The 26,576-nt window shown below is 43.5% G+C and overlaps 1 protein-coding gene across 2 annotated transcripts in view; it reads left to right on the top strand.

Moving 5' to 3' along the window:
* Window positions 1-26,576, top strand: part of spns2 (spinster homolog 2 (Drosophila)) — a 130,728-nt gene that overhangs the window by 48,338 nt on the left and 55,814 nt on the right. For both annotated transcript variants that reach the window (XM_039005997.1, XM_039005998.1), the window contains exon 3: window positions 21,872-22,008. In XM_039005997.1, the coding sequence (XP_038861925.1) occupies window positions 21,872-22,008 (137 nt within the window). The remainder of the gene's footprint in view (window positions 1-21,871; window positions 22,009-26,576) is intronic.

Genomic DNA, 26,576 nt, shown 5'->3' with positions numbered 1-26,576 from the left:
CATGGGGCTACAGAAGAAAAACAATCTGTTTACCTTCTATTTTATTGTACTGATCAACCACATTTGCCTAGAAGAAGCGATCTCTAATTTGATAAAAGTGTGCGCTGTCTCTTTAAGACCCATGATGTCATTTACACACAGTTTCAACTGAATGGTGATGCAGCCCGGACTCCCGGTGAGTTCAGTGGTTCCTCATGGAAGGCTATTTAGTAATGTGGAAGAGTAGGCAAGAGGCATGAACGGTGCGCACGCGCTATAAAGGGACATTGGCTGCGCTGATCGATAGATGTCATCCAATCTCAATCAGGAGACAACGTGAGACACATTTGACAGAAGTACTGAAAGTAACACAAAGTCTACTACTGAACTGTTTTTCATGTTCTAGTTTCGGTATATTGTGCAACCCTACATACTGACATGGTCTTTCTCCCCTTTGATTTCTCCCCTTAGGGCTCTCTCTCTCTCTCTCTCTCTCTCTCTCTCTCTGTCTCTTTCTGTCTCTCTCTGTCTCTCTGTCTCTCTTTCTGTCTCTCTCTCTCTCTCTGTCTGTCTCTCTGTCTGTCTCTCTGTCTGTCTCTCTGTCTGTCTCTCTGTCTCTCTCTCTCTGTGTCTCTCTGTCTCTCTCTGTCTCTGTCTCTGTCTCTGTCTCTCTCTCTCTGTCTCTCTCTCTCTCTCTCTCTCTCTCTCTCTTCCTCTTGTCCATCCCTCTGCGGCTCTCTTACCAGGCCATGTCTCCGAGGAGGGGAGCTGCCAGAAGATGATTGGCACCCCTCCTACGCTCTCGCCCCCCTCCCTCTCCCTTCATTTCCTGTCCCCGAGCCAAAACTCTCTCTCACGGAGTGGCTGCCAATCCAATCAGGAGATCAGAGCCAATTAAAACAAGGGCACGATGAAGAGCCACTGGGCGGAAATCCTCTAGATCTGACCTGTGGCAAATGCCCTATCAGTTTTCCCCCCACCCCACACACACCCACAACCCTCCCCCCACCAATGACCTACGTTGGCAGTTTGGACTACCAGGTGTGGGTGGAAGTTGCCAAGGAGAGAAAGCGGGCAGAGGAGCTCACATAGTGGCCGATTGTTCTCTCATTCTCTCGTTCTCTCGTGTGTGTGTGTGTGTGTGTGTGTGTGTGTGTGTGTGTGTGTGTGTGTGTGTGTGTGTGTGTGTGTGTGTGTGTGTGTGTGTGTGTGTGTGTGTGTGTGTTTGAATACAGATCTCAGACAGTAACTACTTTTAAGGAAATTACTCCTTTTAAGAAACTATTGGATTGGCTGATTTCAACTAATGGCAGGGCTGTACCTGGATCTTCAAAGTGTAAATCAAATGAATAGAGCGCACACAATGTTCTACACTATTCCAATCTACCTAACAGTCATATTTCATCTTCACAATCCATTTCTGTCTATACTCCCCGAATGTCCATTGCCCCAGGTGTACATAATCAAGTCAAATCAAGGAAACATTTCTATTTTATACAGATAATTATAAATAAGTTGTGACGCTCAACTACTGTACGGCTCTTTCAACATGCTACTGAAAAGGTTAAAAGCTGCGATACCTTTTATGATACCTGAAAAAAAAACGTTTAACCTCTTTGTCCGTCTGAGAGAAAATGTTGTTGTTTAAAACACGCACTATAAGATATTTAAAGGGATCGTTTCATCCTAATACAATCTAACTTGATTTTCCACCTACCTTGGCTGTAGTTTATTCAAGAAGGCAGTCTTTGGATATCGTTTCCTTTCGACACTGAAATACATTCTCCATAACTTTGGCGACTGCAGAGTGGCGCAGATGTCTAAGGCGTCACTACAGAACCGGGTTCGAACCCAGGCTGTGTCGCAGCCGGCCGCGACCGGGAGACCCATGTGGCAGCATATAATTGGCCCAGTGTCATCCGGGTTAGGGGAGGGTTTGGCCTGCCGGAATGTCCTTGTCCCATCGTGCTCTAGCGACTCCTTGTGGCGGGCACGGCGCAGTGCACGCTGACTTCGGTTGCCAGTTGTATGGTGTTTCCTCCAACACATTGGTGCGGCTGACTTCCGGGTTAAGCAAGCAGTGTGTCAAGAAGCAGTGCGGCTTGGCAGGGTTGTATTTCGGAGGACGCATGGCTCTCGACCTTTGCCTTTCCTGAGTCCGTACGGCAGTTGCTGTGATGGGACAAGACAATAACTACCAATTGGATATCACACAAAAAAAAAGTTAAACCTCCCGCTTTGGGCTGGATGTGTCAATGTGTGGTTCATACATGCCTAATCAATGAGCAGAATTACTGTCTTACCTCAATTAGCCACACAATCCCTAGTTTGAAAATAACAGTTTTTCTGGAAGCTGTGCTGTGCCATTTTCCCTACATTTCCCCCCACGTGGGCCAGCCTCGTAGCAATTAGAGGTCAACTATTGAGCTTCAGCTCCTTGCTGTACGAGTGTCAGCTGATGCAAGATGCACATGATGCGCCCACAGCAGAGTGAGAAAGAAAGAGCAATGACGTGGTGAACATGTCTGCACGTATGTGGCGTAGGACGCAATTTTTGGGGACCACTTTTGGCTCGTGAACGCTACTTTTAGAACTACTGGCTACAAAGTATATAAAAGTACCGGGAGAATCCCTTTTAGTAGCCATATTTTGTTACTGTTAGCATTCTCAGTAACACTTCAAATTAAATTGTTCTTGTGTCTGTAATAAAACTGTAATTACCTTTGTGGCAACATTTTATTTTGTTGTTCCATAATACTTTGGTAATTGCATTGTACCAATTACATAGCAATGAGCTGAGAGTTTTGTAACTACTGTACACAAAAGGAATAGTGACTGTTCCTTATTCCATTTATGTAATAACTCCATTATTATACAATTATAAAGCAATTTCCAAATTCCTATGAGAACTTGTTACAGTATAACCTTATGTCTCACTTATTATGCAAATATATATGTTAGTCATTTAGAAGCTGCAAAAGTGGTCCACTCTAATGTTGAGGCGGTTCCATGTCCCTCGTGTATTTAATTCTAGGCTATAGGCTATATTAAGATTCATATCTCAGAGCCCTCCAAACCATGTGCTAATGATCATATATTTACACTAATTCAACTAACTGTTGTAGTTTTTGGTTCTTCGTCAAATATATGTCAGCCGTCAAATATATATATATTTTTTCAAATAACTTGCATATATTCAAATACCGTCAAATATTATTTGGTTTTCTGAGAGGTGTTCAAAATACGTTCAAATATTATTGGCTTTCAGAGACCTGTATTTGAATATCAAATACAATAGTTGCCTTTGAGTTAACTCTATATAAACTATATTCGCCTGCCTCAAGTATTTGAAAAGTTGGTATTTTCTAATAAAATACAACTATTTGCTGTATAAGTCTGCTGTGTGCCCCTCTCCTGCCATATGCTTCCATGCCACTCTAAGGAGTATGCCTATCACTGGGAAATGTTACTCCGAGGCAGCTGGGCTGGAAATAGGACCAGACTATTTCTATTTCATCCCTGATTACTTCTACCCTTCCGTCATCGGAGGAGTGATGGAGCTTCTGTTTATGCTAATTGACAGACGTTGTGATATTTTCCCTCTCCAGTCCTTGAGCCTTGAGCTCGAACTAGATCAATACCCCTGCAGCCTGCCTGCCTGACTGAAGACCTGGGTATACAAACACACACACACACACACACACACACACACACACACACACACACACACACACACACACACACACACACGGCCGGGCCCCTGGGAGCCGGATTGGTTTATTCTTCTGCTCTGACTGACATCAACAGATCAATAAGGAACACAGAGATATGTTGCATCCCACATGGCACCCTTTTCCCTATTTAGTGCACTACTTTTGACCAGGGTCAAATGTAGTGCACAGCCTTTTATATAGAACTTCAACCGCTGCATTCCTCTGCATTCCCCTATGTAGGGATTAGATTGCTATTTGGAACACAGAAAAAAATACTCCAAGCCTCCAGTCAAACAGCCATGCTCTATTTACATAGGCTACATACGTGTTCAGATCGTCAAGGTCAGAGATATAGAGGGTAGTGTATGCATTTGCCTCGACTTTCATTCCCATGAAAAGGGATGGTTATTTACTTGGGCAAGTGTGTGTGTGTGTGTGTGTGACTGTGTGTGACTGTGTGTGACTGTGTGTGACTGTGTGTGACTGTGTTTGTATGTGTGCCACAGTTATTTTGTTCCAGTGTCCAACACATCAATGGCTGGCAGCACACACAAACACACAAACACCCTCAAACGAGGACACATTTTATTTGTTCTCTGTCATTTCAGCCATGTCCTGTCATTAAGTCCCCTGCTCCTGTAGTTATGGCAGGAAAATGGCAGGAAAGAAAAACTCCTCGCCCTACACAAATATGTCGCCGGTCAGATCCCACAGCAGTGACAGACAAGCCACTAACTAAGGGAAAGTGTCCCAAGAAGAAAATGACAGGATAGCTTACTACACCGTAGTTTACATTTCAGTCTGAGCCCACGGAGAATGAGGATATTTGTGTGTGTGACTATTTCTAGTAAGTGTTTTTGTGCATGCAAATGCACTGAAAGTGCTGTATAGTCATGTGTATTTTTATATAATATGCATGGGGATTTAGCAGACACTATCTCAAGTGACTTAGTTAACACATACATCAAGTACTGTACGTGGCCCATTTGGGAACCAATCCCTGGTGTTTTAAGCACCACGTAAGTCCCATTGGAACCATATGTATATGCATCCTGTATGTCTGTGGTTCGTACTACACACTCTCCGTACTCCATCCCAGTGCCAGCGGGCAGCAGCAGTCGCTAATCCTGCCCAGCTGGAGAGCACCCTGCCCAGGCCTCAGATTTCAGCAGGGCTCTTTAGAGCCCCGGTCCCTCATCTTCAATCTAGAGCCTGGTGAAAGGCCAGAGAGGGGAACTCAAGGCTAACAGGCAGCAAAGCCACTCCTGGTGACAAGGAATACGTCCCGAATGGCACCCTATTCTCTACATAGTGCACTGCTTTTGACCAGGGCCCATAGGGCGCGGGTCAAAACTAGTGCACCACATAGGGATTAGGGTGTCATTTGGGATGCACACAAGGAGAGCGCTAACTCCCATCAGTACTCCCCAGCACTCCAGATTGGTCCACTGAAAACCATGGGGGTTTCAACCCCGAACTTGGCAGCTCCACACGTTCTCCATTCCACTGCCTTTCACATAGATCCTCAACCGCTGCATTCCTCTGCACCTAAACAGGCTACAATCCTACATGGGCAGCTCTCATGCTTCCAGGCCGCGGAGCGCGGAATGCACTTATCAAATGATAGGCAAGACGGCGGTAAGAGTAACACGACACTTCTGAAGGAGGAAGGAGTCTGAGCTGTTTGATTTCTGGAACGTTTTGGACGGTGAACATAAAAATGTGAGGAATGTAGGGGATGTTTGGAGCTTCACCCGAAAGCATGAGTGTGTAGCTTAGTATCGGTTTGGAAGGGCAATACTGGGGAGGGAGGGAGGGAGTAAGAATGAAAGATTGAGGGAGAATGAAGGAATGTATGAGGTACAATACAGTAAGGTGAGGTGGCCTATCCAGACCAGTTTCCAGATCATAGCTCTGCTATGTCACCACAGTGTCACACCCTCCTCAGGCAGCCAGGTAGGAACAGGCATCATTGAAGGAGAGAAGGGGACAACAACAACCACAGCATGTCTAAGTGTGTTAACCTGGCTGGCACACCTACAGTAGGCTACCACAACTCTACACCTGAGAGACAGAGAACAACACAACACACTACTGTTTGTAGTGACACAGGTGCACTTCTGTCACAATACAGGGGGATAGCGAGAGTGCACAGGTCACTGTGGTTAGAGGAGAGGAGAGACTATATACCGAGTATACCAAACATTTGGAACACCTTCCTAATATTGAGTTGCACCCCTGTGGCTAGTGATTCATTTCCTTAAAGTGGCCAGTGATTCCTAATCTATGTCTATAGGCAGCAGCCTCTGATGTGCTGGAGATGGCTGTTTAACAGTCAGTGGTGCAGTATAGAACACAATACAGTATATACATATGAAATGGGTGATGCAATATGTAAACACAATTTAAAAGTGAGTGACTAAGATACCGTAGAATAGTGTGGAGTGCAGTTTATACATATGAGATGAGTAATGCTAGATACGGAAACATTATTAAATGTGACTGTGGAGTAGACCTCTCACCCAAACTCTATTAGATCCCTAGTATAGGCCTGGGTCATGTTCATTCGGGAAAACTGTAACAAAATGTTTTGAAAACAAAATGGCCAAGTTAAGACGATACTTCCCCTGTTTCACACCGTTTTCAGACTTTTTCTTCTGTTTCGTGCCTTCTGAACATGACACTGGTGTGTTGTCTGTCTGCTTTGTGTCTTTACTCTGGTCCTGAGGGGAAAAGCCTTCATCTACCATTGCTAATCCTCTTACCCTGCTCCTCCTCTTCTCACTCTCTCTCTTTGTATGTTTTATAATTACACACTCACAAACACAGATGTTTGGTAAAAACCTACATGACCCATTTTGCTACTTCCCTCTGAGCTAATTTTAGATGTTTTCCCCTGGGCTCTCACCTTTAGTCTTTGTGAGCCAATGGGAGAGTCTCGTAGCAATTTACCCCATTTTCTCATTTCCTCGCTCCCCCTCTCTCTCACTCCCTCTTTCCCTCTCGAATACATTTTGATAAAAGGCATCACTCTGTAAGCCAATCAGTAAAATTGGCTTTCTGAGAGGCAGAGGGAAAAAAACTTTTCCACAAGCGCAAAATAACAGAATTATCCTTGTATTGTCTTGGTAAGCACATTGTTTTGGTGTATTTGTTATCCCCCCCCACAAAAAAATGTACACACAAAGACAGACACACAGTAGATATCCTCTCGTGTGGTCGTCTATGTGTGTTGCACAAAAAAATCCAGGAAATTCCTCTCTCCCTCTGCCAAGCTGTGTTGTGTATGTTGGCTTCCTCATCATGGCAATTTGCACTCAACATTGCAATAATGTAGACTAATTATGGTATTAGGGGCCACCACCCTCCACCCAAAGCCACAATGCACCATGATTCACACAGCCATTTCCAGATGTTGAGCTCACCACTCTCTTACCTGGAGAGAACAATAGATAACTGATTATACCCGGATGGCGTTTCAGATTGACACTCTGGAGCCGTTCCAGTTTCCACAGTGTTATATAAACCACTGTGTCTTCCATCCTCTTCCTTCCGCGATATGATCTGATTGGGATTCTGGCACCATCATGGCAGCATCCATTGAGACCTCACTAGGAAAAGGTTTGTCTCTGTTCGAGTCATCTCACGAGCCGTAATCAATGGCTGGTTAAAAACAGTGCACTATGGACGGAGTGCGGTGCCATTTCAGACGTAGCGAAAGTCTCGCGCTACCTACCTGGCTAGAAAGTCTGTCAAGACGAGAGATGCTACTTTAAAGATTCTCAGTGGAAACTCTGAATACTTTTGAAGTAGTGGAGAAGTCGATTAAATGCATAGAACCAGTTTGAATGGGGAGCCCATTGGTTTCTGAAGGGAGAGCCAGGTGAGGCTTAGATAGCAGTTGGTTTCTGCCTCTTTCTGACATGTATGTTGAATGAATGGTACTACACAAAAGACACTGGATGCTTCTATGTACTCTTCTTTCCTTCCTCCATTCACAAGCTTAACACAGTGCTAAACTTCCTCCTGATCGTGAGTTCTTTGCTCTGCTAATCTGTTTGCTTTGTGGGTTATTCTTTCTTTCTTTCCGCTCCTCGATATACTGTATGCATTTTCCAACAGACCCAATACCAACCAGAAACTCAAATCCATTCACAGTCTACGGGCTGTTTTTAGTGTGACATAATGAGAGCTTAAGCTTGCCCGGAGATACCTGAAAACACTGCATTGTCACGTCATACGTCACTAAGTTTCCTGTTTGAGCTTCAGTTGGCACTGGGTTCATGCTTCTGGCTTCTTTCATAATGTCTTTGGTCTTTCTCTGTTCTTCAGAGACTCTTACGTGTCTCTTCGTAGGTAGACGAAATGTCAAAGTGTTAGGAACAAATACTCCTGCATGAGAGAGGTGGTGGTATTATCTTTCTTTTGGTGGCCTACACTCCTAGAAAAAAGGGTTCTATTTGCAACCAAAAATGGTTCTTCAAAGGGTTCTCCTATGGGGACAGCCGAAGAACCCTTTAAGGTTCTAGATAACACCTTTTTTGTGTGTGTGTGTGTAGCCGGACTGACATTCACAGTTTACACAGTTGCCTTACATATTCTCTGTTTCTGCAGCGGATGCTTTAGTGTGAGGCATCTTGTTGGGGCGAGTTTCCTTTCCTCCACACTACATTGCTATTGGTGTACCCTTCTGGTGATCTCACCCTGCGTTCAAACCTGTAACCTCTTGTAGGTGTGGCTGCCAATGGGCCTATCGGGAGAGTATTGTTTTATTTCGATTGTCTTAAGGTTTGCGTGACAAAATGTCTGCCGTGAGGTAGACCACAGTCCCGTGTTAGCGAGAAGGTGAGTCACCGTGATGACTTTGAGGTCTGTCGAAACTGTAATAACATCTCAAGGTTTTTCTTTTGAGCTGAAGTGTTTCGCCAACATTGTGTGATCATCCGAGTTTAATGTCTCCAGGTAGCTACAGTTCCTCTCAGAAAATCACAGCGCGACACAGAACAGTAGCACAGCGTTTGTTTGTGTAGCCGCTGTGCTTCTTCAGTGCTATTAATTCCAGTGAGATTGAGTGAGAGAAAACGTACAACTGGGTTTCTCCCTGTAAACAGACTAACTTTGCACTCTATCCAGATCATCTAAGCATGTCATATCAAACAAATCCCATTCTGGAGTTATGAGACGTAACGAGAGTTTTAGATTGACACTCCTAGTGCTAGGTACTAAATAAAACATAAAACATCAAATATGTTTGGAAGAGGAAGAACGACAAATGAACGACGTCTTAACTGCAACTGACAGACATCTCAGCAGGTTACTCACCGAACAGTCTACAGAGATGTCATTAGATCAAGTATCTAATGAAATAAATGTATTATTCCATTAGATAAAATATAATAACAAACAACCAAAACTATATCAGGCCAATTCCTCTGCACAAATGTCAATAAATATATTTTCAACTTAATTATATAATACTGGGCTGGCTGAAGAAAATCACAGTGAGGGTTGAAAACCAGTAATCTGATTTCCATATGTATCAGAATGAATCATAGCTAGTTGGCTCTCCGGACCTCATGCAGCCCTTTCACCGGCCAGATAACCTTGGCAGTGACAGAAAGGACGGAGAGAGCAGACAAGCTGTGTGTGTGTGTCTGTCTGCGTGCCTGTCTGCGTGTTTGTCTATTTGTGTGTGTGTGTGTGTGTGTGTGTGTGTGTGTGTGTGTGTGTGTGTGTGTGTGTGTGTGTGTGTGTGTGTGTGTGTGTGTGTGTGTGTGTGTGTTAGCAGGGGGTAATATCCCAATATGTTCAACGTCCTTCCAACACCTTTACACCAGCCCCTCCAACCATTTCACCCCCTAACACATGGGCCACAAGACAGGGACAGTACTTGGGAATAATAAAAAATAAAAAAACATTGTTATCTCAATTAAAATACATACACGGGAGTATACGAACGAGTTGCTGTCGATAAAGGAAAAAGATCAAACACACTCCGCTGTGCGTTTGGTATCCCTCATCCCAAAGCCGTATTCATGACTGCGTCCCAACTGGCATCCTAGTCCTTATATAGTGCACTATCGTGTGTGTGCGTTCCCAATGGCACCCTATTTCCTATATACTGTAGTACTTTTGACCAGAGCCCTATGGGCCCCAATCAGAAGTAGTGCACTGTATAGGAAATATGGTGCCATTGGGGACGCACACAAAGCAGTCCCTTGCAGGTGCTCTGTTCTCTGGTCTGTTGGGTAGGAAGCTGTTTCATAGGGAAATGTATCATCCATACAGACTGAGTGAATATCAATCACACACAGACATACCCCATACAACATGTTTTATTCATAGGAATAGATAGAAAAGCGTATTTGAATCATTGGTTGACTCATTCCCTAGCGAAGCAGCCAGGCAGAGGGGATTCTTCCTTTCCCCTTATCAAAGGCCTGGCACTGTAGGCAGGATGCCCATCAGGGTGTTCCTATTGTCCCTAGGGAGGGGGGAATATCTCTGTACATTCTAAGGGATGTCCGGGGGTGCCATGTGCTGATGAGTCAGAGGACAGGAGCTTTTCTAAAGACTAGGAGCTCTGCTCTGCGGAGGTGTGTACAGTATACAGACCCAGTCAAACGTTTGGACACACCTGCTCATTTCAGGGTTTTTCTTTATTTTTACTATTTTCTTCATTGTAGAAAAATAGTGAAGACATCAAAACTATGAAATAACGCATATGGAATCATGTAGTAACCAAAAAAGTGTTAAACAAATCAAAATATATATTATATTTGAGATTATTCCCTTTGCCTTGATGACAGCTTTTCACACTTGGCATTCTCTCAACCAGCTTCATGCAGTAGTCACCTGGAATGTATTTCAATTAACAGATGTGCCTTGGTAAAAGTTAATTTGTGGAATTTATTTCCTTAATGCGTTTCAGCCAATCAGTTGTGTTGTGACAAGGTAGGAATGGTATGCAGAAGATAGCCCTATTTGGTAAAAGACCAAGTCCATATTATGGCAAGAACAGCTCAAATAAGCAAAGAGAAATGACAGTCTTTAAGACATTAAGGTCAGTCAGTACAGAATATTTCAAGAAATATGAAACTGGCTCTCATGAGGACTGCCACAGGAAAGGAAGACACAGAGTTATCTCTGCTGCAGACTATAAGTTCATTAGAGTTAACTGCACCTCAGATTGCAGCCCAAATAAATGCTTCACAGAGTTCAAGTAACAGACACATCTCAACATCAACTGTTCAGAGAACACTGCGTGAATCAGGCCTTCATGGTCGAATTGCTGCAAAGAAACCACTACTAAAGGGACACCAATAAGAAGAAGAGACTTGCTTGGGCCAAGAAACACGAGCAATGGACATGAGACCGGTTGAAATCTGTCCTTTGGTCTGATGAGTTCAAATTTGAGATTTTTGGTTCAAATCGCCATGTCTTTGTGAGACGCAGAGTACGTGAACGGATGATCTCTGCATGTGTGGTTCCCACAGTGAAGCATGGAGGAGGAGGTGTGATGGTGTGCGGGGTGCTTTGCTGGTGACACTGTCTGTGATTTATTTCGAATTTATGGCACACTTAACCAGCGTGGCTACGACAGCCTTCTGCAGCGATACGCCATCCCATCTGATTTGCGCTTAGTGGGACTATCATTTGTTTTTCCACAAGACAATGACCCAAAACAAACCTCCAGCTTGTGTAAGGGCTATTTGACCAAGAAGGAGAGTGATGGAGTGCTGCATTAGATGACCTGGCCTCCACAATCACCCAACCTCAACCCAATTGAGATGGTTTGGGATGAGTTGGACCGCAGAGTGAAGGAAAAGCAGCCAACAAGTGCTCAGCATATGTGGGAACTCCTTCAAGACTTTTGGAAAAGCATTCCAGGTAAAGCTGGATATGAGAAAGTGTGCAAAGCTGTCATCAAGGCAAAGGGTGGCTACTTTGAAGAATCTCAAATATAAAATAAATGTTGATTTGTTTAACACCTTTTTGGTTACTACATGATTCCATATGTGTTATTTAATAGTGTTGATGTCTTCACTATCATTCTACAATGTAGAAAATAGTCAATATATAGAAAAACCCTTGAATGAGTAGGTGTGTCCAAACTTTTGACTGGTACTGTATATCTATCTTCACTCTATATTACAGTAGATATTGTACTTTAACTGAACTATGCCCATTACCTGCTAGTGAGGAGTGACTCGCTTTGGGACATACATCAGTGGTAAACAGACAACTGCATGTGCTTTCTATTGACAATCCCTCCATTTGCCCACTCAGTAGAACTCAATTAAATGTCTATGTACCCTTGAATGAGTAGTGTTTGTCAGTGACCACATTCTCTGTCCTCCCCTGTTTTCACCACCTCTATGTAAGTGATATCCAGACATATTGTGTGCTCTGTAGAAGTACTGTAATACAGTGTATTCGGAAAATATTCAGAATCCTTGACTTTTTACACATTTTGTTACGTTACAATGAATTAAATAGTTTTTTCCCTCATCCATATACACTGAATACGCCATAATGACAAAGCTAAAAGTTTTGCACACCTGTATTTGGGGAGTTTCTCTCATTCTTCTCTGCAGATCCTCTCATGCTCTGTCAGGTTGGATGTGGAGCGTCGCTACACAGCTATTTTCAGGTCTCTTCAGAGATGTTCAAGTCCGGGCTCTGGCTGGGCCACTCAAGGACATTCAGAGACTTGTCCCAAGCCACTACTGTGTTGTCTTGGCTGTGTATTTAGGGTCGTTGTCCTGTTGGAAGGTGAACCTTCGCCCCAGTCTGAGGACCTGAGCGCTCTGGAGCAGGTTTTCATCAAGGATCTCTCTGTACTTTGCTCCGTTTATCTTTCCATTGATCCTGAATAGTCTCCCAGTCCCTGCCGCTGAAAAACATCCCCACAGCATGATGCTGCCACCACCATGCTTCACCTTAGGGATGGTGCCAGGTTTCCTCCAGACGTGACACTTGGCATTCAGGCAAAAGAGTTCAATCTTGGTTTCATCAGACCATAGAATCTTGTTTCCTATGGTCTATGAGTCCTTTACGTGCCTTTTGGCAAACTCCAAGCGGGCTGTCATGTGTCTTTTACCGAAGAGTGGCTTCCGTCTGGCCACTCTACCATAAAGGCCTGATTGGTGGAGTGATGCAGAGATGGTTGTCCTTCTGGAAGGTACTCCCATCTCCACAGATGAACTCTGGAGCTCTGTCAGAGTAACCATCAGGTTCTTGGTCACCTCCCAGACCAAGGCCCTTCTCCCCTGATTGCTCAGTTTGGCTGGGCGGCCAGCTCTAGGAAGAGTCTTGGTGGTTCCAAACTTCTTCCATTTAAGAATGATGGAGGCCACTGTGTTCTTGGGGATCTTCAATGCTGCAGAAATGTTTGCGTACCCTTCCCCAGATGTGTGCCTCAACACAATCCTGTCTTCAAGCTGTACGGACAATTCCTTCCAACTCATGGCTTGGTTTTTGCTCTGACATGCACTGTCAACTGTGGGACCTTAAATAGACGAGTGTGCCTTTCCAAATCATGTCCAATCAATTGAGTTTACCACAGATGGACTCCAGTCAAGTTGGAGAAACATTTCAAAGGATGATCAATGGAAACAGGATGCACCAGAGCTCAATTTTTAGTCTTACAGCAAAAGGTCTGAATACTTGTGTAAATATGGTATCTCTGTTTTTATATTTAATAAATGTGCAAAAATATCTGAAAAAACAGTTTTTGCTTTGTTATTATGGGGTATTGTGTGTAGATTGATGAGCAAAACAGTGTATTTAATCAATTTTAGAATAAGGCTGTAACGTATCAAAAAGTGGAAAGGGGGAAAGCGTCTGAATACTTTGCACTGTATATCTCACGGACACACTGAGATCTTAAAGTGGAGGCGTATACTGTACTGTGTCTCCATCTCTCTCCATGGGTTAGCTAGCTAGCAGCTCAGGCACCATGACGGTCAGCCAAAAGCAGTCCGGCATGCCTAGTCAGAGGGAGTCTCTGTGGCGGTGTGCCGCCCCCTCACATCCATCCAACACTCTCATGTTTTACAGTATGTCTCATCACTGAGAGGTGGGCAGTCCCCTCATCGGCGTCATCTTAAGCCTTGTCTGAGTGAGGTTACCACGTAGCCTATGGGAAGTGTATTATTACGTGTGTTTCAACAGCCTCAAGCTTGAGAACAGCACAGCGAAACTAGCTACAGTCTGCTAGACTCACTTCACAGGTTACTGTGAGTCAAGAACAGACACTAAAATAGAGGCTATTGTTTTATCCGGTTGTCACCCAGCCTTTGTTCTCCTGTCGTCCAAGGAATGTCCTAATGCAGCTAATCCCGGTAATTGATGGTAATATGCACCTTGAGAGACAAACTGGCCTGGCCTGGTGCTCACCTGACAGGCACGAAGAGAATTCGATGAGGAATTTGAGGAATCTTCAGTCTAGGTTTGGCACGTGAATAGGTGTTTGAAATGAAAACATCAGTAGCCATACAGGTCTACCCAATATGGGGATATGGACCCAGTATGGGAATATGGACTTATCTTTCATCTGTTGCAATCCTCGCCAAACTACACAGAGAATAAGCGAGTTCGGGAGAGACTATAAGACTGTTTTTATGAGTGCCCGAGGCACTGCACACTCCACACACACCAACTCCACACACAAGGTTGTCTGAATGAGAACAAATGAGAGTTGAGTAAGAATAATCCGTTCAGTCTACAGAACATAAACCGTACGTGAGATAGGCTACAAGTCAGAATGCTCCTCCTCGCCTGGCCTCAAAGGCCTAGATCTCCCCTGAGAGACGAGCGGTCGACATCAATCTCCTTGATTAAAAGGCCTCTCTGTGAGGTTAAGTCGACTCTTGACTCTGTGAAGCAGTATCCATTATGAAAGAAAGCAGATGATGTTTTGATCCAGAAACCATGTCCTTGTCATTAGTCTATGGGTCATCCCCAGAGAGAATATGTACTCATGTAAAAGAGTTAAAAAGTAATGAGACTTTCGTCGCATAATCTATTGTGATTCAAACAGAATCCCACAGACATGACTGGTAATTAGGTTAATGGACAAAAGGCACACAATCATGACCAACTAAATGACTTTAAAGATGGAGATCTGTGTTTGTCAGAGTAGATGGGGTGGGACCAGGCTATAGGCGAATAAAAGGAAACAGCTTACATAATTCTAATGACAAGAATTGGGAAGCAGTGTGTTTGATTGGTGGTGTATCAACTGTGTGTGTGTGTGTGTGTGTGTGTGTGTGTGTGTGTGTGTGTGTGTGTCACAAATATCTGTGTTTGGACTCCATTATCACTGACAGCTATCACAAACATGCAGCATCAGTAAAGTAGCTAGGTCTACTCAGCCGATGGGCCCATTCATCTCATGGTCTGACCTGATAAAGATTGACACAAGGAGAGTGTATGGTACTGATTAACTGTCTGTAGATTTCATTCATTCACCCACTGCACTGATTGTTCTGTAAGTTCTTACGGTTATAGCCTCAAATACTTGGCATTACAATAAAGACATTCAATGTGGCTTCCCTTTTAAGGACAAAAAAACACACAGATGTGTGTCAATCACCATTGTTCCTTTCAAGCATTCATAATCTCACGATGTGTATGTGCATGCAGGTGTGCTAGTGTGCATGTGTGCATGCTTGTGTGTATAACACCACTCGTTAGAGGTCAGCCCATAGTATACACTCTGTGTTATACTCCACTGGAGATATGGATTGACTGGCTCTTATAACTCTCTCTGGCTTGACCTTGTTTAGAGGGAAAGTCAGTCAGAGATGTTAGTGGTCAGAGCTAACCCATTGTCCTATAAATTATCTCATCAAAGACATTTCCTTCCCATCATTGCAAAGCATAAACAAAATGCATAAACAAAAATAGACTTTAGTGCCCAAAAGCTTGTTTTAGCATGGGCAGCGCCATTGAGGGCTTTCTCCATTTTGAAGTAGTCAACTGGGTGGGACTTCATATTCCATCCAGGTCATCGGGAGGGATCAGCCAATGAATTATACTTGTGAGCAAACAATCCACAACTGTAGGTGGCAGTAAATCGGCAACCTTGGCTTTATACCTGTTCAAACAACACACTCTAGGTGGCAGTATGCAACTCATAGAAGTAGTAGAAGAAGAAAATGGACTACTTCAAAATGGAGACGGCCTCAACGGTGCTGCCCATGCTCTCACAGACACCATAATGGTTCAGATACAATAATGCAATGTCTATGGTTTTGCCCCATGCTGCGTCAGACCATAAACAACAAGTGGAGAGAGAGAGACGATCACAAAGATACATCTGGACAATGGTGCTCAGCCTTGGAATGTGAGTGGTAGAGAAAGGATTCTATGGAAGCTTAATACCTCAGCTGAGCTCCCTTCATGCCTAACTCTGTTTGTTAGTGACAGAGTCATGGTTGTCGCATTCAATCATTTCTAGCCCTGAAGCCTTCCCCAAGTGGCTACCTAAGTGAATGTGTTTGAATGAAAAGGAAACCCTTTATGACCATTTATTATACAGTACATTTTATAAGGACCGGTAGTTATGACCTAGTTGTCCTCAACATTGTGGTCTGAAAACCTTGTCTCATGGACCACATCAGATCTGCAAGTCACAATAATCTGGTTTGTGAAGTGATTAGTAATTCCTATCGGAATCCAGACAGAGGTACTATATCCAACAAATGTAATATTTTATCACCCACAACCTGCATTTAAGAATGGTGAAGGACTTGACAAACAAGACTACCTAAACCATCTAAACTGGAACAACCATCTTAATAACCATCTTACGGATTGGATTAGTTTAGAAAAATGTAAGTTAATTATCTTTGTATAGTATTTGATCAATTAATCAATCAATGTGCACATAGATGGACGTTTTCCAATTCCTCGCGAAGAAGGGCACCTATTGGTAGATAGGTAAAAAAAAGCAGACATTTCTGGATATCACTTTGAGATATCAGCTGATGTAAGAAGGGCTTTATAAATACATTTCCCAGACACCCGCATGGTCCCTTTGACCATGCACTATGCAGAAAATGCTCCGCCATTTCCTGGTAAAATTCAAATAGTTCGCCTAATTTCAGTTTGTGACAAAACAAGCAAGTATAGTGTAGAGAATCATTGTACCATCTAAACCGCTGTGAAATATTTGTGGCCTGCTGGAGGTCATTTTGCAGGGCTCAGGCAGTGCTCCACCTTGCACAAAGGCGGAGGTAGCGGTCCTGCTGCTGGGTTGTTGCCCTCCTACGGCCTCCTCCACGTCTCCTGATGTACTGGCCTGTCTCCTGGTAGCGCCTCCATGCTCTGGACACTACGCTGACAGACACAGCAAACCTTCTTGCCACAGCTCGCATTGATGTGCCATCCTGGATGAGCTGCACTACCTGAGCCACTTGTGTGGGTTGTAGACTCCGTCTCATGCTACCACTAGAGTGAGAGCACCGCCAGCATTCAAAAGTGACCAAAACATCAGCCAGGAAGCATAGGAACTGAGAAGTGGTCTGTGGTCACCACCTGCAGAATCACTCCTTTATTGGGGGTGTCTTGCTAATTGCCTATAATTTCCACCTTTTGTCTATTCCATTTGCACAACAGCATGTGAAATGTATTGTCAATCAGTGTTGCTTCCTAAGTGGACAGTTTGATTTCACAGAAGTGTGATTTACTTGGAGTTACATTGTGTTGTTTAAGTGTTCCCTTTATTTTTTTGAGCAGTGTATATTTCCCATAACCCAAAATATTGTATTTTCAGCTGTTTGAAGCTGGTATACAAAACCGAAAGTAAAAACAAAACTTAGAAACGGGAAGCATAGAAATAGCGCAATGAGTCGTCGAGTTACAGTTTTGACTTAAAAATCTATGGCAAGACCTGAAATTTGGCAGAGACCAATTTGACAGAGTTTGAAGAATTTTGAAAAGAATAATGGGCAAATGTACAATCCAAGTATAAAAAGCTCTCATAGGAAGACTCACAGCTGTAATCGTTGCCGAAGCTGCTTCTATTGACTCAAGGGTGTGAATACTTACGTAAATGAGATATTTCTGTATTTGATTTTCAATAAAATTGCAAAAATGTTTAAAAAAATAACGTTTTCAGTTTGTCATTATGGGGGATTGTGTGTAGATGGGGGAGAAAAAAAGAATTCAGGCTGTAACACAATAAAATGTGGATAAGTCAAGAGGTACGAATACTTTCTGAAGGCACGTGTGCCTTCAGTTCAGTTTTTATAGGAAGATGGATAACAACAGTCTATAATAAGGCTTTTTGGGAGGAGGATACAAAAAAAATCATAAATCCAATATATGTATCAGCTTCCTTTTATTGGGCCCAAGGGAATTGTCTTGAACTCAATTTTGCCCCAAATTAAGCCTTTTTCGCCTGTCTCCTATTCAAATTGAGTAGTGTGTCATTGTAGATAACCAGAAACGGAACCACAGACATAGAGAACAAAACCTAGATCAGCTAGCGGAACTCAGAACTCACCAGCCCTGATTCAGTGGTTGGAAGGGTGGGCCATATAGATGCAATGTATTAGTGTTCTACAGTATTTTATTCTGTGGGTGTTTCTGATTCTATGGAAAGGAAAGGTGTGGCTATTTTGGCTAAACAACCAATCGTGCCTTTCTGTCCCCCTGTTCAACCACCAAAGACAATCTCTAACAAAAACAAAACAGACATAATTCATCTGTTTATGGTTTCGTGACAGTCAACATCTTAAGGAATCTAACCGGGCCTGGGGAAATAGCCAGAGGCAGTGTTCACTAGTCACCATAGACGTTATAACTGCACCTGCTCTGTACCATAGACATACACTAGCTGACTAGAACACCTACCCAGTAGGTGTTTGGGCCAACTGCATTCCACTGGAATTCCACTGGAATCTATATAACCGTTCCAGTTAACTGATTGTGTCAGGCTAATGCCTCATTCATACTCATGGGGAATAGATTCTAGTCAATCTAAGCGCTAATGTGTGTGTCGCCAGAGCACCTTTCATTATGCATAGTTAATTATGGAAATATACTGGCTTGAATGTTTCATAGCCCTCATTGGCGCACACACACACACACACACACACACACACACACACACACACACACACACACACACACACACACACAGGCGTGTACTCACACACACACGCAAAACGCAGACACGCACCGCCTTGTACTATATCTTGGGTATTTTCCCCTTAATCTTTTCCTTTTTGTTTAAACTGAAGGTAAACTCTGTGCTACTGCCCAGGGAGTTCAATCATTATCACTAGCGCTAACAGAGAACTTAGCCCGGAATTCAAACACACACTGGGGTGAATTAGGGGTTAATTGGCTCACGCTGAATAAGCCCTCATGCACGAATGCGCGCGCACACACGCACACATACAGTACAAAGCTTCCACTCCAAGGTGCTTTGAATAGAGGAGAGATGATAATGATGCCACTGTAAAAACAAACACAGTTAATTTAGAAATAAATCACAATTTCACAGGAAACAGGGGGAGAGAGAGGAGAGGATTGTCCATGTGTGGTCTCCTTCTTAATTGCTTAGTTAGCAGACAGGCGTCTTGCTACTTTGAGTTCATATGGCTGGGGCAGCTCTCTGTCGAGCACCATCACCCCTGAGAGATTGTCTATTTAAACCCATGTACAGCTGCTGGCGGAGGCTGATTGTGGGCCTCTCCCCATCTTATCTCTGTGTATGACACCCTGCCGTTAGTTAGTAGTGTGTGTGTGTGTGTGTGTGTGTGTGTGTGTGTGTGTGTGTGTGTGTGTGTGTGTGTGTGTGTGTGTGTGTGTGTGTGTGTGTGTGTGTGTGTGTGTGAGAGTAATATGACATTTGAAATGTCTTTATTCTTTTTGAACTTTTGTAAGTGTAATGTTTACAGTACATTTTTTATTGTTTATTGTCTATTTTACTTGCTCTGGCAATATAAACATATGTTTCCCATGCCAATAAAGCACTTAAATTGAATTGAGAGAGGGGGGGGGGGGGGACTAACCTGACAGACCTGACTACAGAGACCAAAGCGCCATTATCTGGTAATGGTTGGTAGAGGATGCCTCAGTGATGCAACCACCCAGTCTGTGTGTTTATTCAACTAATTACTAAACTCATCATGATGTCAGAGGGAGAAAGATGTGCCAAACCAAAATCTCCCCAAATAGATCAGCTTGACAGAGGAATTGTTCAACCATTCTTTAGCAGGGTGTGTTTGATCTGCATGGGCGAGTGGCAGTTCTGAGTGTGTGTGTGTGTGTCTGAGTGTGTGTTTGAGTGAATATTTTGAGTGCCTGTGTGTGTTCCCATCCCTCAACAGGTATTATATGTATCTAGCTACAATCCATTGTACTTAGAATACATAGGTTGTGACTCAGGTAAAACCTGATATAATAGTACATTGATGTCAGCTCCTTAGCCTGGCCACAGACAAAACAAATACCCAACATGAATTATAAATCATCATAAAAGCAAAGTCCCCGGTAGGTCCTACAAAAGATAAATCTCCATAAAACAGAACAAGTATTAGTTATGAAATAGCCCTAATTTGTTTCGGTGTACCAAATGATTCTGTTGATTTCCTAACAGGCTTGGTGTGGCTCCAGAGAGAAGCACCTCCTCTGTTACAGGAGCAGAGCGGTCGGCTTGGAAACAGTGCCAACAGTAACATCCCATAATGAAGCTGCCTCAGCGTTTTCTCTTCCCCTATAATTGGAAGTTATTAAATATCAAGATGAGGGCATCGATATCTGGCAGGGAACCCTGTGATATCTCAACTGCACCATCTACTACTACAGTATATATTCTGTACAATGGAGCCCCTGGTTCAGTCGAGGCAATGATAGCAGGACAAACCCAGTTGCCTATACTCTGTGTGGGGAACCCCCCATCTAGTTATGTTTTTGCTTCTGCTTTGGCCACGTCACCCTTGGGTCATCCTTTGGCTACGTCACCCTTGGGTCATCCTTTGGCCACGTCACCCTTGGGTCATCCTTTGGCTACGTCACCCTCGGGTCATTCTTTGGCCACGTCACCCTTGGGTCATCCTTTGGCTACGTCACCCTTGGGTCATCCTTTGGCTAGGCCACATTGGATAGCACTGTGATTTTGAATTCTTTGTCAGCCAAGGGAATATATTTCCTTGGTAATATACTGTATAGTGTTAAAGAGACACTGAGGTCAGCATTCTGCTCTTCCCTATCAGGCTGTTTCTCGATGATGCTGCAGACCCCTTTAATGTTATATAACCCCCCCCCCCCCAGGATAGCTTTATGCTGATGAAGTGTCAAAACACTCTTGGAGAGTGCCCGTCTTCCGAAGCCCTGTTGTCAGACTGTACTGCTGTCAAGTGTAATCCCTCTGCCCTTTATATCTGCGGAGAAATACACCTCTGTCCGATAACATTAAATATTCAACGATGTTTAGGGAGGGTGTTCTTTCTCATAGATAGATACTGCCATAAGCCCCCCGCGGATTTTGTTTTTATAAAGTCAGCAGTGAGAGGATTAGTGAAGCGCACTTTCAGCCACCCACTCATGTACTGTAACCTACTGTACTTCAGTGAGGTTCATGCTCAATGTCAGTGAGAGGATTACTACGACTGTAAAAGAGAGAAAACAACCGTTGTTTTTATTGCTCGGCCAGCTTAGATGATACATATTACATCAAATCAGATCAGAGGCAATAACAGGCTAATGCTGAAGACGTGATAGTATAACGGCGTAACTCGCATAACGACATCATTCTTCTAATGCTATCAGAGAGAGCTGAAATAACCCGCTCTTTAATAGACTTCCATTGTCTCTGTGATATCACTTTAATATGTGACTGTATAATGGGATCCTGCATGGTCTGAGGTAAGGTTGGGTGACCTTTGGCAGTCCTTCACAGGATGCCCGAGTGCCTGGCTCGTTATCAATACCAACCAGGGAGACTACTAGCCTGGTCCCAGATCTGTTTGTGCTTTTGCCTACTTCATTGTCATTGGAATTATGACAATTTCATCATTACAAAATAACACATCAGTGCGGCGACGCTCAACGTTCTCACACAATGATATTTATTTACTTTTGTGCGAGGAAAGAAAAGGGTGGTGATAGCCTACTGAAGCTACAGTGATTTTAACATTTGGCCTCTTTGTCTTCCACAGTTTTCATCTGCAGTTTCATGGTGGCAGCGCCCATCTTCGGTTACCTGGGCGACCGTTTCAACAGGAAGATCATCCTGAGCTGTGGCATCTTCTTCTGGTCCGCCGTCACCCTCTCCAGCTCCTTCATCACCAAAGAGGTATGATGCCACTTCCTCTACATACAGGAAGTACACAGGAAGTCATATATCCAAAACCTCTTCAGTAAGAGAGGACCACTGCTCAAATTGTAGACCTAATTCAAGAACAGACAAAAGCATTATCCAGGAGTTTAGTTCTACTATCATTACCCACAATGACCCCTATGAGGGAAGGTTTGATGCTTTGATGTACAACACATCAGAAGTAAGTAGAAGAGAGAAACTCCAGGGGCCGTTTCACTGAGTGGGCTAACTGTTTTGTTATAATCTCCGGCACATGAAGGTTAGTGACCGCACAGCACCACAGTTTGAAGTGCACTGACGTGTACTGTGCAGCCAAAACAAAGTTGTCTTGCTAATGTAGATTAGATGACATGCTCATTTAGCGTGACGCTGACTTCACAGCCTTTGTAGACATTCTATAATGGCTCTCGCTGTCTCTCTCCCTCTCTCTCTCTCTCTCTCCCACACTCTCTTTCTTTCTCTCTCTCTCGCTCTGTCTCCCTCACTTTGTCTCTATGGGGCAGCCTGTCTTCTTTCTCCTCTCTCTTTGCCTCTCTCTCTCTTTCCCGCCCCCTCTATCTTTCTCTCTCTCTCTCTCTCTCAGAAAATGGAAGTTAAAATTGGCATTAGGCAATCGGCTAAAATAAGCACCTGACAGAGAGAGAGAGAACGAGAGTCACTACAGTATTATATAGCGGACAGAGTCGAGTGCATCATGGAGCATCAGAGGATATGGCCTGCAGGCCATGTGGTCTGATTCCTCTCTGGTTTGGCCTCATGCTATGTGTTGTGGGGGGTTAACCTCTAGCTGATTTGGGGGGAAGAGGGGCTCCTTCCATCAGATATACGGGTCTTATTCAGCTGACTGTGTGTGCGTGCGTGCGTGCGTGCGTGCATGTATATCTGTGGAGTGTATTCGTTTGAATTTGTGTACCTTTGTCTGTGTCCATGTGTATGAGTTCAGGTCAGGGCTGTGGATGTATATCTAGGCCCTATGTGTGCTCCAGAGTTTTCAGATCCAGAGATCCAGTGGTATGAGTGTTAATTAGAGCGCTAGTTCAGCCCAGAGCTGTTATCAGTGGAGAGGACTGACAGCTTAGGTATGTTTGTCCTAGGTTGATGGCCCCATGGGGCCACAGTCTGACTACACTAATCTCATATGTAGCCCTGCTCCATGGAGCTGCGATGGCCGCCAGCTGCCCCTGGGGGAATACAGCCTGGCTCTCTCTGCTCTCTGCTGTCACTGCTAAGGCTGAGCTGACAGGAAAAGCCAGCCACCATCACCCATTGGCCCATCTCCCTCTGACACATCATGCCATAAAGGCCATCCCTGATGAGGTTATCGGGCGGTTTCTCCAGCGCACGCACACACACACACACACACACACCCTTCATCTCCACTCTTCCCCTCCCTCCCTCATCAAATTTATCTCCAGAGATGTCCCCTAATCTGTCAATCAAACTGAACCACAGTGGTCTGTTACGTAACAGCCTCCAGTGCAGAGACCACGAGATACAACATTAATACCACTCACAACTGATGCTAATCATTAGCCATTTATTAAACCCACTCTGGGCATTTTGGATGTATTTATTTTCGGGAAGCTTTTAAAACCAAAATTACATTTGGAATGTATATAAGTGGAAATAGTCAGTTTGGCTGTGTAGAGCTCAAAAGCCGAATTTATAGTCCACAGTCACAGAGCCGTGATAGTCTGCCGGACCGTTTTGACATATGTAGCTGGTATATATGTCTGCTGATAGTAGCTTTCCCTGAGTAATTATGTGTGCTGTCCGCTGCCATAGAAAGCATGACTGTGAGGTGTTTCCCAATTATCATCGTCAAAGGATTACTTCTAGGATGACTTCAAATTAGACAGCATGTTAATGTTCCTCGTTAGTTCATTTATTAATTAACAAAGTCTTGTCATTAGAGGGATTCTCTCTTTCAAATCCAACCTAATCCCTTTACGGCCTCTGACAGGAAACCAAAAAGCCTAAATGTCTCAGGGTGCTGCGAGCGACGCCAATTATGCACATGTTGGTATTACAGAAATGCATCTTTTATTTTTCATTTGGTCCCAGAGGAAGAGGATTTTTTATTTTTTTTATTTTTTATTTTACATTTCATTCAGTTTTGATCTCATAAACCTAGACTGGGGGACAGAATGCAAGGATAAGTGTTGATGTTGTTGTTTTTGCTGCTGCTGCGATGACTGCCTCATTTAAACCAAGGAGCACTCACGGTATAGCAACCACACACAAAAAAACAATATGAGGATAATTATCCACTACTAAATGACACGCCCTTAAAGGGATACTTTGTCTACTTCTCCAGAGTCAGATGAACTCGTGGATACCAGTGTTATGTCTCTGCGTTCAGTTTGAAGGAAGTTGCTAACTAGTGTAGACTTCCAGTAGTTGCGCTAACACTAGTTAGCGTTGCGCTAACACTAGTTAGGAAGTCTAACTTCCTTCATACTGCGTGCAGAGACATACAAATGGTTTCCACAAGTTCAGAAGTTTCCCTTTTAAGAAGAGGAATACATAGCTCTGCTGTACAGGGATTCATTTCAAAACAACACTGCATACTGTAACAGTCCAACAGATAACAATGATGTAACCATAGTCATAATTCATTCAAAACAACACTGCATGTGGCTACTGTTACAGTCCAATGCATAAGAATGGGACTGTCATTAATTTGGTTTGCTAACTTGCTAGCTAACATGCTGACCACACCGCTCGCGTCGTGTGCGCAAAATAAATGTACATATACATGTTATTCAATCATTGCACCCACACTGCTCGTGTGCGTAAACGAGCGTCTGTGTAGCCAGGTGCTAAAATAGAGTCCCGCCTCTCACATCTACTCATTGGTTTTTAGGAGCATATACAGTTGAAGTCGGAAGTTTACATACACTTAGGTTGGAGTCATTAAAACTTGTTTTTCAACCACTCCACAAATTTTTTGTTAAAAATGATAGTTTTGGCAAGTCGGTTAGGACATCTACTTTGTGCATGACACAAGTCATTTTTCCAACAATTGTTTACAGACAGATTATTTCACTTACAATTCACTGTATCACAATTCCAATGGGTCAGAAGTTTACATACATTAAGTTGACTGTGCCTTTAAACAACTTGGAAAATTCCAGAAAATGATGTCATGGCTTTAGAAGCTTCTGATAGGCTAATTGACATCATTTGACTCAATTGGAGATGTACCTGTCGATGTTTTTCAAGGCCTACCTTCAAACTCAGTGCCTAATTGACATCATGGGAAAATCAAAAGAAATCAGCCAAGACCACAGAAAAAAAATTGTAGACCTCTACAAGTCTGTTTCATCCTTGGGAGCAATTTCCAAATGCCTGAAGGTACCACGTTCATCTCTACAAACAATAGTACACAAGTATAAACACCATGGGACCACGCAGCCGTCATACATCTCAGGAAGGAGACGCGTTCTGTCTCCTAGAGATTAACTTACTTTGATGCGAAAAGTGCAAATCAATCCCAGAACAACAGCAAAAGGACCTTGTGAAGATAACCCGAAAGGCCGCTCAGCAACGAAGAAGCCACTGCTCCAAAACCGCCATAAAAAAAGCCAGGCTACGGTTTGCAACTGCACATTGGGACAAAGATCGTACTCTTTGGAGAAATGTCCTCTGGTCTAATGAAATAAAAATAGAACTATTTGGCCATAATGAGCATAGTTATGTTTGGAGGAAAAAGGGGGAGGCTTGCAAGCCGAAGAACACCATCCCAACCGTGAAGCACGGGGGTGGCAGCATCATGTTGTGGGGGTGCTTTGCTGCAGGAGGGACTGGTGCACTTCACAAAATAGATGGCATCATGAGGGTGGAAAATTATGTGGATATATTGAAGCAACATCTCAAGACCTCAGTCAGGAAGTTAAAGCTTGGTCGCAAATGGGTCTTCCAAAGTTGTGGCAAAATGGCTTAATGACAACAAAGTCAAGGTATTGGAGTGGCCATCACAAAGAACATTTGTGGATAGAAAGCGTGTGCGAGCAAGGAGGCCTACAAACCTGACTCAGTTACACCAGGAGTGAGACAATTCACCCAACTTATTGTGGGAAGCTTGTGGAAGGCTACCCGAAACGTTTGACCCAAGTTAAATTAAACAATTTAAAGGCAATGCTACCAAATACGAATTGAGTGTATGTAAACTTCTGACCCACTTGGAATGTGATGAAAGAAATAAAAGCAGAAATAGATAATTCTCTCTATTATTATTCTGACATTTCACATTCTTAAAATAATGTGGTGGTCCTAACTGACCTAAGACAGGGAATTGTTTCTAGGATTACATGTCAGGAACTGTGAAAAACTGAGTTTAAATGTATTTGGCTAAGGTGTATACAATCTTCCGACTTCAACTGTACCCACGTGGGTGATTGAAAGATGAACAGAGGCCCACACTCCAGTCCAGTTGTAATGCACCTTAAAGTTGGTTGCCAACCACCATATAAAGTCCAAAGAAGAAGATGAAGAAGCCTGAAGGAGGAGAGATTACTAGAAACAAACTTGGTTTACCCTTT

This window comes from Salvelinus namaycush, chromosome 12 (genome assembly GCF_016432855.1).
Source record: "Salvelinus namaycush isolate Seneca chromosome 12, SaNama_1.0, whole genome shotgun sequence".
NCBI lineage: Eukaryota > Metazoa > Chordata > Actinopteri > Salmoniformes > Salmonidae > Salvelinus > Salvelinus namaycush.
Note: the sequence above shows the minus strand (reverse complement) of the source record. Positions and strands in the feature narration are given on the sequence as shown.